Below are 17,768 nucleotides of genomic sequence, written 5' to 3' on the forward strand. Positions count from 1 at the left end.
TAGAAGCCCTTGAAATACTATTATAATATTAATCTTTTACTTTTCTTTCCCGTATTGTATTAGGAGGGGGAGTGACAAAAGTTTGAGAGACTCGCAGGCATGTGGGCTATGGGAGGTTTAGGCACCGGCTCTCAAAGGTAAACACTAGCTGCCATGTTTCACGAGTTGCCAAACCCTTTCAGTTTCACCTCATACACACTGCTCTACTTGTTCCATTTCTCTACATCCCCATAGGCGGTGCTCCACCCAGCTCCTCTCATCCCTTGCATGAATTCCTATGGCTTCCTGATTGACATCTCAGCACCCAGGTCTGCCTTCTTTCAGTCTGTTTTCCACCTTGCATTCACAGCAGTCCTATTTGTTCATGTCACATCATCCCACTTTCAATGACAAAGTTTCTCTGATGCTTTCGGGATGAAAGAACAGACTCCCTCATCTGCCATGCAGTTGATCTTCGTGGAAAGGCTCCTTCCTGCCACTTCGTTTCTCACCAGTGTTCTTTATTTGCTACCTTCCAGTCCTACTGGACAATTTCTGTAAGCAACGTGTGCTCTCTTGGATCTTTAGGACTCTGCAAATACAGCTGGTCCCCCATGTCTGTGGGTTGCACATCCACAAATTCAACCAACCACTGATGGAAAACATCTGAAAAAACTCCACGAAATAACAATTCAATAAAAAAAAAATAAAAATATATGATAAGAACTATTTACATAACATTTACATTGTATTAGGTATTATAAGTAATCTAAAGATAATTTAAAGTATATAGGTGGATGTGCATAGGCTATATACAAATATACTACATTGTTTTATACCAGGGACTCAGATGTTGGTATCCCCAGCAGTCCTGGAACTAAGGGATGATTGTATTGTATTATTCCCTTGAATATCAGCCACCTTCTCCTGCCTCTCCTTTATCTTCCTAATTCCTTCTTATCCTTCAGATTCCTATTTAGACACCACATCTTTCAGGATGCCCTCTCTGAACTCTAAGACACAGTGAGGTTTCCCACCCTGCAACTGTGAGCTCTTGGAGCATGTTGTATATATCCCCTCATAAGAGCAAGGACCCTGGGTCAGAAAGACGGGTTTCAACCTGGGATTGGCCATTTACTTGCTATATGATCTTGGGTGGGTTATCCTTTTTAGATGCAGTTTTCTTATCTATAGAAATGGGAACAACAGGCCGGGCGTGGTGGCTCATGCCTGTAATTTCAGCACTTTGGGAGGCTGAGGGTGGCAGATCACCTGAGATCGGGAGTTTGAGACCAGCCTGACCAGCATGGAGAAATCCCATCTCTATTAAAAATACAAAATTAGCCAGGCACGGTGGTGCATGCCTGTAATCCCAGCTAGTCGGGAGGCTGAGTCAGGAGAATCGCTTGAATCCAGGAGGTGGAGGTTGCGGTAAGCTGAGATTGCACCATTGCACTCCAGCCTGGGTGACAAGAGCAAAACTCCGTCTCAAGAAAAAAAAAAAAAAGGAACAACAGTAGTGCTACGTCTCAGTGTTGCTGTGTAAATTAAATGAAATAATGCATGTGATTTCCCATGGATGATACAGTGGTACTGGGGACAATGCATGTGTTTTCCTATGGATGATACAGTGGTACTGGGGACAATGCATGTGATTTCCTGTGGATGATACAGTGGTACTGGGGACAATGCATGTGATTTCCTATGGATGATACAGTGGTACCGGGGACAATGCATGTGATTTCCTATGGATGATACAGTGGTACTGGGGAGAAGAAGTCACTGTGGAGACAGGAAGTGCCCCTATGCACCTCTCAGGTGGTGCCTGTTCACAGGACTAGCTGTCTAACCAAAGCTTGTGTCCAGGAGCTCCCGGCAGTAATGACTAATGGGAAGTGAGCCTGCGGCCATGGCAGGCCTGGGTGCTATGGCCAGAGCTGTGAATCAGAGAACTGTGTTAGTCAACATAGGCACAAATGAAACATGCCTTCCCTGAAACATTCTGGGGAAGTCTCTTAGGAGCATGCCAGGGCATGGGGAGCTGGCGGATAAAAAATCTACTGATATTAAAAATAACTTCTAACCTGTCTTCTGCATTCAGTGGATCCGGTATTTACTGAAGAGTAAATTTTTACTGTTTGGAAATGATGTTAGGCACTTCCCCCAAATTACTTCAATGAATGAACCCACACAACCACACACCAGCTGCCCTTCCTTCCTCCATCTGCCTAGGAGACCGACAGAATTTCTCCAATGCTGTTTACCCCGGCAGATCTAATCAGATTACAGAATGTTTTAAAGCACCACAATGAGCTAGCTGGAGATAGAATAAAAGAGAAAAAAGGGAATTCAAGGAAATGTGAAATTTGGGCTAAGTCTGAGTAAAAATATCAGAAGTCCCAGGGTATGAGCAGAAACCTAGAACAGAGGCAGAGTGGTAGAGGGGATCCTTTCTTTCTGTGAACAATAAGTTGGGAGAACACCTGAGCGAGGTCAGGAGATAAGTTGGTAATGGGATCATCCACAGTTTGGAAACGGGTGCTGGATACACCTGCTGTGTATCAGATTCTCCTCCAGCAGCAACTGCTGACTTCTCCTTTTCAATCCTCCTAAAACAAAATCACGCCCTGACACTGGGTGACAGTCAGGAGGGGACAAAGCCAATAGACCGAAGACAGATGCTCCAAAAATGGTCAACACTGGCAACATGCTAAGGCAAAAAATTTTAATAAAATAAAACAACACTCCTCTCGAAGAAGTTGGCAAGGGTTAAATAAGAGCATTTCCCCCTCAAGCTTGAATTCTAGTGAGATGTACCTAATAGTTAACTGAGTAAGGAGGGCAAGTCCTTCCTTCTCCCATCCCATATTTCAAACTCTTCTTTTACAGTGAGTTATCTGTGAAAGATAAGTTAGTTATCTTAGCCTTCCAAAGAACAGACTCTCAGCGATTAACTGATTCATGGATCATAGTCCTCTCTAGGTTGCCATCATAGTGGTGTCTCTGCAGGTTGCCTTTTCCTGTTGCCAGAACAAATAATGTCCATATCTATTATCCAGAATGACTAAATGCAGGGAAATAATATTTCTCCCAAATTTGCTCCAGATAACTGGTGCACACAGAACTGAATCACAGTGACAAGAACTCGAGTGTTATTTTCATCTAATAGGAAAACTAGGAAGAAAAGTAACATTCTCAAGGCCTGAGAAACAATAGGATAGAAAATGACCTGATTCACAATTTATCTCCATGGAGAAATAGGTAAACATCTAAAAAAATGGAAATATAACTCACATACCATAAAAGTAGGTGAACGATTTAAGTTGCAAAATGAGGCAGAGAAGAAAGAACTGAGAACTGTTCAGTGTAGGAACAGAAATTTCCATAGAGATCTCTGAATACAGGAAGAGATCATCACAGCCTGAGGAGGTTGAAGTCCTGTCCAGGACTCAGATTTTGAGACTAAGTGGGTTTGTGAGTGATTTGCCTCAAGGATGGGAGGTCAGTCACATGTCCTCTCAAGACTGCATTTGCTTCAATGGGAAAATGATAATTTACATGGCTAAACTTTTCCAGCTTTAGATGGGGGCAAATGATACAGATGCAGGACTGGCATGATTCTATAGAGCCTTCACATAGAAAAGAAACCAAAACTGAGGGCATAGCGTGCAGGATGGGTTAAGGTTAAAAAAAAACAACATAAAGCCAGTGGAGCAGACCATTTTACAACAAGAACTGTGGTCATCCAGGCCTGGTGGCTCATGCCTTGTAATCCCAGTATTTTGGGAGGCTGGGGTGGGTGGATCACGAGGTAAAGAGATCGAGACCACCCTGGCTAACACAGTGAAATCCTGTCTCTACTAAGAATACAAAAATTAGCTGGGCGTGGTGGCACTCGCCTGTAGTCCCAGCTACTCGGGAGGTTGAGGCAGGAGAATTGCTTGAACCTGGGAGGCAGAGGTTGCAGTGAGCTGAGATCATGCCTCTGCACTCCAGCCTGGTGACAGAGTGAGATTCCGTCTAACAAAAAAAAAAAACTGGTCTACTCTCAGAACAATCACATTACCCCACAACTCTTACTCATGAATCACTGATGTGTGATAAAAACATGATTATATGAAAATTTTTTTGTTTTTTTTTGAGAGAGCGTCTCACTCTATCACCCAGGCTAGAGTGCAGTGGTGCAATATACGTTCACTGCAGCCTCGATCTCTTGGGCTCAAGTGATCCTCCCGCCTCAGCCTCCTGAGTAGCTGCAACTACAAGGCACATCACCACGCCCAGCTAATTTTTGTATTTTTGGGGGTAGAGATGGAGTTTCCTCATGTTGTCCACGCTGGTCTCAAGCTGCTGGGCTCAAGCGATCCGCCTGCTTTGGCCTCTCAAAGTGCATTTCACGGCTGGGCGTGGTGGCTCATGCCTGTAATCCCTTTGGGGCTTGGGAGGCATGGGCTACCACACCCAGCCATGAAAACTTTTAACAGGCAATTACACTGCTTCAAGATGGCAACTTAAACTATGAAAAATGAAATTGTTGGTAGTTTACTGGATTTATGAAAATCAGTCATCTCCTTAAAAGGTGAATTGAAAAACAGACTCGCTTTACCTTGTCAGTAACTGTGTTCCTGAGAGTAGTAAAGGGTACATAGAATGAGGCAGAAACATTTATGCAAAAACTATAGATTGATGATTCTCTTTTTCTTAGTTAGGATGTATCTTTTCTTTGTCCTTTCTTCCATGGCCAGTTGGGTGGGTTCATGGTTTGACTCTGAAGCCCGAGGAGGAGGACTGAGATATGGTTTCTCAATCCAAACTTGAAAGTAAGTTTTAGTATAATGTTAGTCGATAGATCTAGTTTCAGGTTGAGGGTTTTGTTGTTCAAAACAAACCAATGGATTTTTTTTTTTTAAGTACAACTTCTTTTTACTCAGCTTCTGACTCAAGCTATTCACTCTTAAAATTCCAGAGACAGGCCTGGCATGCTGACTCACAACTGTAATCCCAGCACTTTGGGAGGCTGAGGCGGGCTGACTGCTTGAGCCCAGGAGTTCGAGACCAGCCTGGCCTACATGGTGAAACCCCATCTCTACAAAAAATTTAAAAATTAGCCGGGCGTGGTGGCACGCACCTGTAGTCCCAGCTACTCAGGAGGCTGAGGTGGGAAGATCACTTGAGCCCACGGAGGTTGAGGCTGTAGTGAGCCATCATTGCACCACTGCACTCCAACTTGGGCGACAGAGTGAGACAAGAAAGGAAAGGAAGGAAGGAGGGAAGGAAAGAAAGAAAGAAAGAAAAATCCCAGACTCGGAACCAAGAAGTGGCAAGGCATATGACAGATCAGTTTTCTACTCTCTTCCCCAGTGGACACCTGTTGAAAAAATGCATAGTGCCCCATCTTCAGATTCCTCATCTTTCTTTCTTTTCTTGTGCCTCAGCCTCCTGAGTAGCTGGGATTATAGGTGCCCACCACCATGCCTGACTAATTTTTGTATTTTTAGTAGATATGGGGTTTTGCTATGTTGGCCAGGCTGGTCTCAAACTCCTCAAGTGGCCTCAAATGATCCACCCGCCTCAGCCTTCTAAAGTGCTGGGACCATAGGCATGAGCCACCACTCCTGGCCCCTTATCTTTCTTGAGCTACTTCTGTTTATTCATTTCTATAACTAGGCTTCCAATGCCTTTGGCTAACTGAGGAAAGTTGAAAAGTGACTGATGGAAAGAGAGACCTCCAATATGGCTGGACTGAAATTTTACTCCTTCCTAATCCCTGACTCTCCACTCTACTCCATTAAGAGTTGACCGGGGTGATCCTTGCGCAGTCATTGGCTGGGTGGAAAAGCTCCACACCCTGTGGCCATATTTAGTACTACAGAGCTGCTTCTCTTCCTAGGTGCCACAGCCTGTAAACTCTTCCTAGCAGCTAGCCTGGATATATATAGCAGGATGAAATGTGTGTGTGCTATCTGTGAATCTTTTACATTTTCTGTCCCATTCGTCTCGTTTAGCGTCTCCACTGAGTGATCCGTGTTATCAAAGAGCAGGAGATGTACCCAGAGCTCCCATTTCATATGTAGGTTTCTCTTGATTTCCACCTAACACTGACTGAGGAGTATCAACTGAGGACTGTCCTATTTTTCAGTCTTAGACAAAGAAGTTGGAGGATCAGCATAGGGCGTTCCATGCACTAAAAAAATAAGTTACTTTTGAAAGTTAAAAGCTGAGGAAACTGGGAGACAGTGTTGTAATGGAAGGAATACAAAACAGGGAACTGGGAGATTTTATTTCTAGCCTTGGTTCTTTCATGATCCATATGAGCTCTGGGGCCCATCACTCACCCTCCACGGGTTTCATTCCTATAAGGAGGAGGGACCAGATCCTTTCCAAGGTCCCTTCTGTCTCTAAACTTCTATGATCTGCCTACAGATGGTATTTTCCATGCTCAGCACCATGTCTCCTGGCCATGTGTTTTTGAGCACACAGAATCTGTTTCTTATCTTTACCCATCACTGCCTCTGACCCTGAGACCACTCTTAGCTTAGGTCATTCAACCATGTCTCTTACTTTTCAATTGCCTGTGTCTTTTAGAGCTAGTATTTGAGTCAATCTATGGGAACACATCCTTTGGAGTCATTTTTTTTAGCCATTAAAAATGGAAGTCATTGAATTAAATAAACTAAGAAAAATGTATTCATTGGGAAGTGATACAAACTCAACCTGGGATTTCTAGACAAGTTTACATTTCACCCTTTTTTAGGCACTCAGATAATTTATGATGAGTACAAGTTTCATTGATATCACTCATCTGACCTTACTTCGTTACACTGTCACGTGGCTGCAGTCTTGACTTTGATGGCACAAAGACTGGCCACCATCAGGAATGTGATTTTCACGCTGTCATTCAACAGAACCTCAAACAGCACCTACTTCTGAAGATACAACAATGAAGACATAAGCCCTGATATCAAAGAGCTTATAGCTTTCCAGGGGACAGAGATATGCAGAGAGAGCTATATCAGTGCAAAGGAGTGAAATCTAATCAGCTTGGGGATGACATTTGGTAAATCCTGAAGGATGTGCGTGAATCACCTAAGCAAGAAGGGGCTGAGCACATCTTTTTATTCATTTCAGTGTAATAAGAATTGAAGCAGCACTTACTGTTTTCAAAGATTTGGCTTTTTCTAACTTCAGATATATAAGGAATCAAAGAACATCTGATTCTAACCCAACTTATTTCTAAACTCAAATTTACTTTGCAATATCTAATTTTGGGAGTCAAATGTTCTAGTGTATACTACTTGATGAAATACTCTAAAAATCCTGAGACAGATCTCGGGAAGTTTCAGTCAATCTAAGTCAAGCCTACAGGTTCTTCTAGCACACATTCCTGAAATTCAGTAAAGTGGACACGTATGGGTTTAGTCACAGGTTTATCCCTGTGAAAGAGGAAAGAAGGGTTGAAGGCTTAAGTATAAGATGGAATGAATGATTTGGGGATGCTTTTAGTCTAGTAAAAGAAGACAGGAAGATTTGGGGCATAAAATATTGAGAAACTATTTTATACTATTTTGAGTACAGTTAAAGTTCTCTTAACCAAACTCCACTTGCAATTCTCCAGCTTTTGTGTAACACTTCCCAGTGGATGCTGCAGCATATTGAACACTCAGTTTTTCTTTAATAACCTCAGCCATCTCTGCTATTTGCTAGTTACATAAGTTAAACTGTATGTAAGCCAAAGAGATATAAATTTATATTATCTTTCTTTTCCTCATTCAAATGTATACTTTTATTTATTTTTTAAGAGTCAAGTGCAGTAGTAAGAGTGGGGAAAGAGTAGAACAAGGAGTTTGATCTGTAACTAATGGTGAACGATCAATTGAGACAACTATCTTTGGACCAGGTTTTTTTTTTTTTTCCCCTCACCAGTTTATCTATTTCATCTTCTGCGCTATCTCCTGACCACACAGGTCTTGGATTCTCTGTATGCCATCAAGTTACCTAGTTACCCGCATCTTCTGACTGTGCACAATAGCCACAGTCTTTCATCTCTTATTAATATAGAATGGGCTTGCAGTATCAGGACTCCCTCCAAATTCCCTACTCCTAAGTGAGGATGGGAGACAAGTCCTTAGAAAACTATGCACTAGGTCTGACCACTGAGGAACAACTGCAAGAAAAGCAACTTTGAAAATTTCTTTATTATAGACATTTCAGAACCATTTAAATCAACAGACAAGGAAATTTTTAGACATAACATACTGTGTTTATCTTGAGGTACACATTGGGCCCATTAGATAACGTTTTGGAAAGTAATGCAATTGTTAACTGGTAGTTAACAACCCAAGTTTTCCAAGCAAAGAAACTGTAAGGATGGTTACAAAATTATTTGAAAAGAATACACCATTTCCATTTAAGATAAACTCTCCAAATTCTTAACTGATTTCAATTTTTAGGCTTAGCTTAAATATTTTAAATGAAACTTAATATGAGAGTGGGAGAAAAGGTTTATAGCTAAGAAATTATCTGAGCCCTACTACATGAGATTGTAAACAAAGGAAATTTGCAATCTGATAAGCTCTATTACAAAATTTATAGCCTAAAAATTAGAGCAGCAAAATTACAGAAGATATTTGTATATAGTTTAAACTGAAATCACGTTTATTCCTTGTTTCTGGCTATCACAATGAGACAAATTTTAAAACACCAAGTTTTGAAGACTAAACAGTGCGATTGAACATGATGTAACCATGAGAATCCCACATTATTACAATCCCACAATCTAAAAACTCTACTTCACATAATTTGCACTCTAGGCCTTTTATTCTTCTTGCTCAAGCAGCCTGGTGCCTTTAGGTAACTTGAAAGATAGTGGAAATTGATATAAGAGGCATGTTTCTGAAAGCCTCCTATGTCCAACAACATATTTAACTTTTCTGGTAGACTGAAATTAAAATTTCCTTTGAACAGTTCACTAGGTTCTTTGAAGGATTATTTGTTTTCCAGTTTGTTATTCAAAATGTTAATCTTATACTTGCTAGGCACAATGAGTAGTGACTTATACAAAGTGTTTAGAAAATGAAGGATCCTCCATCCTTCCACACCCCACCTCCCATCCCTGGACTTCTCAGGGAGCTGTATGGATAACATGCAGGTGGCTGTGGAATGTGAGCAGAGACTGTTTATGCTTGTGTCTGAAAACAGTTGGAATGGACTGTCATAATATTTCCCATAAGATTGTTGTATTTTGACATGAGACAAGAATAAACACTGCAATTTAGCTGAATGGGCAGTTCGCTGCAACTTCATAAACTGCAGTGATATATGTGGGTTGAAAGAACCTAAGTAAATTTCACAGTTCATAAAGTTGAGCAGCTCAACTTAAAGAAGAGAAAACTTGCAAGACTGATCTGTGAGTGTTTGAATTCTGCCTCCCAACATGAGTCAGGTCCACATTATACATTTTAGTTGCTTGGCTTGGTTTATTGCTGATTTTCTTTTCTGATGGGGGCCATGATGATTTTTGCCATGAACCTAAGGACCCAAAAGGGTCTTGTTTAGATAGACACTTCCTCTCTTTTGATTACAGGGGACCTGCCAGAGGAGATAAGATGATAAGTCTTCACCTGGTTGGTTAGAAAGGTTCTGTGTGTGGATCTCTGGGCATCACTTTTCACTGCAGAATCGCAGGGAAGGGCTGTGAAAGGGAAGGGCTTCTCGAAAGGGAAGGGCTGTCTCCTTATTATCCCTGCTTTGCATATCTTGTCATGATTCTCTTGGAGCTATGAATGCTCTGTCTAGTCAGGATGCCAAGGTCCTTCATAGACAGGTGCTCGGCTTAGGAATGGCAATTTCATTTATTTGTGGCATTTATTTGTGACAGAAGATATTTATTACAATTAAAAGAATTCCAGGTCAGTAAAAAAAACAAAAAACAAAAAACAAAAAAACAACAACACTAGGCAGTGAGAGAGACACTTTCTGCCTCCAACACATTACAAGTTTTAGTGATCTTGGGGTGTTCTGTACCCCCTAGTAGAGGCTGACGTTTTAAAGACAGGACACACGCAATTCTCCAAATACCCGGCTGCCCAGAGGACTTCACGTCTTTCTTACCCACACATACATACTCTTAGCAACCGAGATTTCAAATATAAACAATATGATCTCCAAGAGAGCAGGGGCTGTGTCTTTTACTCAGCACTGTAGTGACACTAGACTGTAGCATAAGTGAATCAAAGGCCACAGTCCCTGCCCTCAAGGAGTCTCTGTATTGCCAATCAATATAAACTTGACAAGAATACACCAAGTCCAAAACAAGCAAAAAGAATTTAAAACCCTATTTTGTGTAAAGTTTTTACAAAAAGAGAAAAAAAAAAAACACTAAAAGGAGTTAGTTGTTTATGTGAGGCAACCTTTATAGTAAACCCAAACCAACCCTGTTCCTTCTTCCTGAGTTTGAGAATTGTGTCCGAGTGCTAAGTATTTTAAAGCGGATTCAGCTAGGTTTGCCAATGAAAACTTGCAGCTTAGTAACTGCATCTTGTCTGTTTTTATTTTAAAAAGAAGTTCTGAGAGGTTTACTTTACTAAGGGAGGTAGTCTCCCTCACACAGAAGGATGCTTTCAAAACACGAAAGCTTCATAGGTCTCATGTCCTGTGAGTGCAGTACCAGCACTTCCTCATCGAATTGTCTGTGACTTTTGAAGAGGTGCTCCAGTGTAAGAATTTTACAGGGTACTCTTTTTGCCTATAGTATTTACATTTTGGGAGACACGTTAGGAGGAAAAAAAATGCTTTTTTTTGATAAAGGAGATCTAAGATGGAAAATTAGATCTAAGATGGAAAATTGGGTATCAATTCACTTCAACTCTAAACCACGATATGGATTAAAAATATCTTTCTTCTAATGCCAAGAAATAAACACACGTTTCACAGGTCTACAAAACTAGACTGGTGGGTCTTGTCTTTCAATTTATTTTTTTATTTTGGTAGCAGGAAGAGATGGTAAGATATAAGTCCATCCTGCAAGTTATGCTGCTGCCTCACTGGCTGACCTTCCTATTCAAGAGGGCACTGTCTGCACCTCGGTCAAGGGCTGTCCGCACATCTGGAATCTGGGGCCAGACTCTGGGGTGCAGGGGAGTAGATGATGCCTTGCTCCGAGAACTAACACAGTCCTAAGATGTATATTCTCTAAAAAAGTCAAGAATAATGACGCCATTATATTTTGGAATACTTAATCATATTTAGCAAAAATTCTCAGACTAATGTAAAAGTATGATAATAATGTATTTTCTTTGAAAGAGAGGGAAGAAGTGGTTTATGAAATAAACAAGTCCTCTTATTGGTATTTTAAAAATACTCAACAGATGTAGTATATATAATAATAAAGGCTGGTGCGTCTGATTTCTGAGCTCTCGTAAAGCATGAAGCAGGTTGAGAATGCCTAATGCACTCTGACAAATGCTCTTCAGACCTCTCGCCATCAGACACCAAGGGAAGGAGACCCTCAAACCCGAGAATTACAATTCAACAGAAACTGTCATTTCCCCAGATATCATGGGAGTATTACATGCAAAAACCAGCCCTGCAGTGAGTGGGCTTAAACTCAAACTTAATTCTTCAATACAGGACTCTTTACTGATTTGTTCTAAGTTTTCAGTGATGAACCCAAATAAGACTGAGCTTCAAGAGACAGGGTTCTGAGAATCTTTGGAGTCATTCTGTCCACTATTCCTAAGAGAATCAATGTAGATAACAGTCCCAAAACCTCAACAGATTGTTTAAAAGTGAACAGATGTTATCTAAAATATCAGAATCAAAATTATGTGTAAAACATATCCGGGTGTATTGTGTATGCACCTATACATGTTTATATATGTATATTCTTTTTTCTCTGCTCAATAAAATTAGCAGCAGTTACAGATAAATTATTGTGGTCATGATTTGTGTGATTTCTAAGGACAACATATATCCCTTTATCAACATATGACTTTTGGAAAATGCCTTGTGATAAAAAGATCCCCACCAAGCAACAACATTAAAGTGTCAATTCGTATCACTAACATTTTCAGGCACAAGAGTAAAACAATTAGCAAGAAGCAATCTGAATGACAGAGCACAGAACATAGTTAATTGTCTAAAGTCAACCCTCCTGAAAGAAGGGAATTGTTGTTCAAAAGTGTTTTTTTTTTTTTTTTAAAGATTTTTATGTCTTTCAGCTTTGGCTATTTTGTAATAAATATCATACCTTCTCGCATAAACCTACTTGGGTAAGAATGATTTCTCTGCACATGCCTTTTTTTCTTTTAGCAGCTGCTGAGTTTTTGTTGAGTGACGTACAAGGCACACCTCCAAGTGTTCTGTACAGCATTTTTATTGATGTACAAAATAGCCTGTTCACCATTCAAAAACGTAATCTGCATAGTAAGAGTTTCTCTTATCCCTATTTACAGAGAAGGTTTTTAGTGCAAAAACATGAAATTGTGTCCCAGCCCACCCCTTCTAGCACACGCATTGATCAGTTTTGTTCCATGCTGGCTGGGGGTTATTTGGCTATATTTTGGGCCTCCAGCCATTAATGAATTGCATTATCTTCTTCACCTGCAGTTTGCTCAATTTGAAATCCTCTGAGAGGATTTCTTCCGTTAGCTGAACAAGCAGGTTCCCATCAATCTTTTCAGTAACAAAGAATGATATGACATCTTCGGACATACCAATGAACCGTAGTGACTTGGACACTTCCTCTATAGAGAGTCCTGATAGGTCAGCAGGTGGCTGCCACGGGGAACCGTCGCCACAGGACCTGGGGGCCAGCTGGAGATGGAGCGGAGATGAGAAAGGGTAGGAGGCAGAGAAGATGTCCTGCATGCCCTTTTTAACAAAATACTGGTCCTCCGAGAGATCCGGTGACCCAGACTTGGGGTCTTCCTCAGCACCATCAATTTTCAGAGGCAAAGGAGATGTTTCGGAGGTGACCTTCTCTTCTACTAGTTTTGGAGCCCTGGGGGGTAAGGCAGGGCATGACATACTCTGCTTTGTCACGCCAGCTGCAAGAGATTTCACATCTGTGCTCTCCAGAGAGTAGCTGGCTGACTTGGGACAACCAGAGACGCTGCTACTGAATTCTGCAGTGACTGAGCTAGTGGGGCTGGCCAAGAGCTCACAGCCATCAAAATCAAAAGGTGCTGGGCAGTTTCTCTTTGGTGTGCCTGGCGTCTTTTGTCTAGGGTAACTATAACTCCTGCTTGGATCCAGCAGGAAGTCACTCCTGGTCTGGCTCTCTGATGCTCCTGAATAATGGTTAGGCCATGAGAGCCGAGAGGACACAGCTTCAGCAGAAGGGCTTCCAAACGGGGATTTCAGGTCCACAGAATCAGTTTTCACTCGGTTACATGGATAGCAGGAAACAGGAGTGCTTTCAGAAGGACTTGTGTCAGTTTTAGTGACGCTGCTTAAAAGCAAACACAGAAGGAGAAATCAGTTAAAAGAAAAAAGCCAAATCCCAAGGCTTTCGTTATTTATAGATGTTACTGCTGAGTAGAAAAGCGCAGTTAGTTTTGAATTCAATAAAATTCCTGCTAACTTCACTGGGTTTTTTTTTTTTTTTTTTAAAGAATCTTTAATAAAATACATTGGTAATTGTAGATATGCACATAATGATTTAAAATGCTACAGTGGAGATAAAATAAATATTTCAGCTAGTAAGAAAATCATTGTTAATAGGTGCCTGGGTCTTTATGATGAGGAAAATTATTAAGTCACGTGTAGGCTCTGCACCAACAGGTGCCATGATTGATGAATGATGTCTGCAGTGAGCGAGGGTAGAGGGAGAGAATAGTAAATGAGTGGCGCATGCTTGTCATGCTTGTGCTACAGTGACATGATGGCATCACACCACCCATGATTCTATTTCCATCCAAAAGTCTGAGGTAGGAGGAGATGCTTCAAATAAAATGCTTATCCTTGTCTTAGTTTCTGAACAATCGAGTAACATTAGCGCAAGGATTTAAATGTCCAGAGAACAAAAAGTACCTGCAAAGAGAGCTACTTTAAACTGTAACGAGCACATGTGGAGCAGTGGATTAGGCTCTGGGGGGGTTTTAAGAGCAACAGGAAACTAGAGTGTGCTCAAAGGAGGGTGAGCAGGCCGGTGAGGGGTCTGACAGTGATGTCGGGGAAACAGCAGAGGGAGGCAAGGATGTTTCTTCTGGAGAAGCGAAGACTTCTATCATAGCTGACTTGGAATTTTCATGAGTCGACAAAGAGATATGGGATGGACCTATTTTTGTTTCTTTAGACCTAAGAAATGATTGAAAGTTACATAGAGATTGATTTCAACTCAATATAATAAAGGGTTTTTTTTTTTTTTTTTAAAGTATTGGTACTTGCCAACAATGGAATGAGCTGTATTGCAGAAGAATGATCTCAGAGCACTGGAAGTATCCAGACAAAAGGAAATGACCACCCAACAGTGATGGTCAAAAGGGGACTCCTGTCTGGATGGAAATTCAGAGTAGATAGCCAATGGGACCCTTTCCCTTTTAGGTCCTGGTCGAAGGTGTTGTCTGCTTGAAGGTGCTGTCTGCTCGTGTCAAAGTCAAAGTGGAAAGAACTAGATGCTGATTTGTGAGAACTGATGGCAGCCCCCGGGTTGTTCCAGGAGAATCTAGTTGGCCTTTACCTCTGAATTTCTCAGACTGGTGTGGCATCTTTTCTTCCCAAGACATTGGCTCTTCCATCCTAGCTCAAAACAAACAGGGGCCCCATCATGCTCACTCAGTAAAATTATTTAAAAAATTAAAAAGCCATTTCCTCTCCCACCACCCTGCCTGTTAGGGCTACCCTGAAAATGCTTTCAAGAACCCATGAACTGGTGGATGAGAAGATAAGGGTGCAGTGGGACCTGGCAAGAAGACTTACATGTTGTGTAGCCCTGAAGAATAGTAGGACAAGGTGGGGCTGGGAGAGCGAGTCTGTTGCCGCGCTGGCTTGACTGTGCGAGGAGGGATGGAGGGACTGGTGGACAAAGGCTTTGTGCTTCGGGGTGGAACAGGTGGGGCGTTCAGGAGCCGGCATTCTTCTCTGACCTGGCGCAGAAAAGAACACTCCAGGTTAGCAACAGACTGACAATGCCACCAGGGGCCAGCTCAATCCTGCAGACTTGCTCAAGTCACACTCTTAAACCGTAACAGCAGGGTGTAAGCATGGCAGAGAGAAGATTGAAGTAAACAAGAATGATGGGAAGCACAGAGGCTGCCAGAGAGCAAATCAGACGCCTGTCACACACTTGCTGGGACAGAATGATTTTTGAAAGAAACTGCTTGGTAAATGCTGGCTGCTGCTGAAATATAGAAAGTAATATGAAATACGTTAAGTTAAAGTGTCTATGGTTATAGAGCTAGTGATATGTGAGGATGGATAAAAAGGAAGTATTAAGAACATAAAGCATTCACAAATTTAACTTGCGGATTCATCTCTTCTATTAGGTTGTGTTTTTTTCACTGTTCAAGCTGAATTCAATTTGATCCAAACCTTAGAGAACCCTGGACCCGGTCTAGGGCTAAAGCTCCTTCTGAAGTCATGTTCAGGGATTTTTTTTTTTTTTGAGATGGAGTCTCACTCTGTTGCCCAGGTTGGAATGCAGTGGCACAATCTCGGCTCAGCTCACTGCAACCTCTGCTTCCCGGGCTCAGGTGATCCTCCCACCTCAGCTTCCTGAAAGCTGGGACCACAGGTGTGCACCAGTACACCTGACTAATTTTTTGTATTTTTAGTAGAGATGAAGTTTCACCATGTTGCTCAGGCTGCCTCCCAAAGCGTTGGGATTATAGGCATGAGCCAACGTACCTGGACAGGGCTACTTTTTAATTTTATTTATTTATTTTATTTATTTTTCAAGACTGAGTCTTGCTCTGTTGCCCATGCTGGAGTGCAGTGGCACCATCTTGGCTCACTGCAACCTCCGCTTCCCGAGTTCAAGCAATTCTCCTGCCTCAGCCTCCTGAGTAGCTGGGATTATAGGCGCCTGCCACCATGCCCAGCTAATTTTTGTATTTTTAGTAGAGTCGGGGTTTGACCATGTTGGCCAGGCTGGTCTTGAACTCCTGATCTCAAGTCATCCACTTGCCTGGGCCTCCCAAAGTGCTGGGATTACAAGCATGAGACATTGAGCCAGGCAAGGGCTTCTCAAATGTAAATATGAGTGTGTATCACCTAGGGATCTTGTTTAAAATGCAGATTTTGATTCTGTTGACCCAGGGTGGGGCCTGGGAATCTGCATTTCTAACAAGTTCCCAGTTGATACCGATGCTACTGGACCATGGTCCACACACTGACAAGGCTGCAGAAGGAGTAATGAAGTGGCTCTCTACAGCCGAAAAGTACTTTTTATAAGAGCTGCTTCCAGCTCTCTCACATTTCCTTCGTCTTCACACTGGAGAGGATCTAGCTGATCTGTGCTGTCCATGGCTTCTCTGAGACTGCCTGCCATTCCCCTAATTTGCTTTCCATTCCTTAGAGGCATTTCAGAACATAACTACTAATGAAGTGACATTTTTCATATACTTCTACGTGTCAGGCAGCAGGGGGCAGTTTATACCTGGCTCTGCTAGTCTACCCTGAGCTATAGAGGTAAAGCTATTAACAGAGCCAATTCTGACTCTGTCAAAGATGCTATGCTTTGAAATGCATACCTTGTCTACTTTTAGGCTATGTTCCCACCAAGTTTTTCACCTTCACTTTCAATTCCTTTCTGGCCAAGCAGCTCTGGGATCAGACAATGAAACAGCAAGCTCCTATCAGCTTTGGTACTGGGTTTGCTTAAGCTGAAATGAAATGGGTTCATGTTATCACACAGCATCTCCTACTATCTACACCGCACCCGGGACCTCTACCTCACATCCCTGGCCTGATTCACTTGCCAGAGAAAACCAGCCATTAAGAAGACTCATGGCTATGGGCAGCCCAGTAAACCCAACTCTAAATGAAATGGAAGCAATTTAAAAAGTCTCATCAACTGCATTTCTTCCCGGGGCTGGGGATCACTGCTCCTACCTGCAGGACCCACAGCCCTGGTTACTGGGGCCCAGTGGGTTGATGAAAGGGAACGGTTTCATCTGGAGAAGCTCTTTAGACTAAAAGAAAATATTCGGAGCAGCAGATTTCTTCCACAATAGACGCAGGCTTTCCCCTTGTGAGCTTTTAAAAAGGTGGTGGATGACTGCAGAAAGGATGCACGCGAGGAAATGAGGTTTGGATAATGACGTGAGAGGAATGCTTGGCTGGGCTGGCTCAGGAAAGACCCTTGCACCATTCTGGGGTCTTTTTTTTTTTTGGAGACGGAGTTTCACTCTTGTTGCCCAGGCTGGCGTGCAATGGCATGATCTTGGCTCACTGCAACCTCCGCCTCCCAGGTTCAAGCGATTCTGTTGCCTCGGCCTCCTGAGTATCTGGGATCACAGGCATGTGCCACCACACCTGGCTAATTTTGTATTTTTAGTAGAAAGGGGGTTTCGCCATGCTGGCCAGGCTGGTCTCGAACTGCTGACCTCAGGTGATCCACCCTCCTCGGCCAGGCGGGTCTTCTTAAGAGGCTGAGAACCAACCAGGATGCCGGAGCTCAGGCTGGGCCACCCCGCTTTCTGGCATTGGTTCATCTTCCTTCTGTCTTGTTAGTGAACTGCAGGGTAGCCAGATGTGTTTCTTTCTTAGGGAATATCTATAGAATTTAGGGTGGATGGGTGTCACTTTATTACAGATGTGCTTGGTTCTATTCATGTTTATAGAAATAG

The 17,768-nt window shown here is 42.3% G+C and overlaps 1 protein-coding gene across 3 annotated transcripts in view; it reads right to left on the minus strand.

Moving 5' to 3' along the window:
- Nucleotides 1–8,150: 8,150 nt before the first annotated feature.
- Nucleotides 8,151–17,768, minus strand: part of GAREM1 (GRB2 associated regulator of MAPK1 subtype 1) — a 207,074-nt gene continuing 197,456 nt past the window's right edge. For 2 of the 3 annotated variants that reach the window (XM_054460292.2, XM_063653523.1), the window contains 2 exons: nt 14,899–15,065; nt 8,151–13,429 (listed from right to left, as the gene is read on the minus strand). In XM_054460292.2, coding sequence (XP_054316267.1) covers nt 12,532–13,429; nt 14,899–15,065 — 1,065 coding nt within the window. In that variant the 3' untranslated portion in view covers nt 8,151–12,531. The remainder of the gene's footprint in view (nt 13,430–14,898; nt 15,066–17,768) is intronic. The other variant, XM_054460293.2, reaches the window with a different exon arrangement.

This window comes from Pongo pygmaeus, chromosome 17 (assembly GCF_028885625.2).
Source record: "Pongo pygmaeus isolate AG05252 chromosome 17, NHGRI_mPonPyg2-v2.0_pri, whole genome shotgun sequence".
In the NCBI taxonomy this organism is placed as follows: Eukaryota; Metazoa; Chordata; class Mammalia; order Primates; family Hominidae; genus Pongo; species Pongo pygmaeus.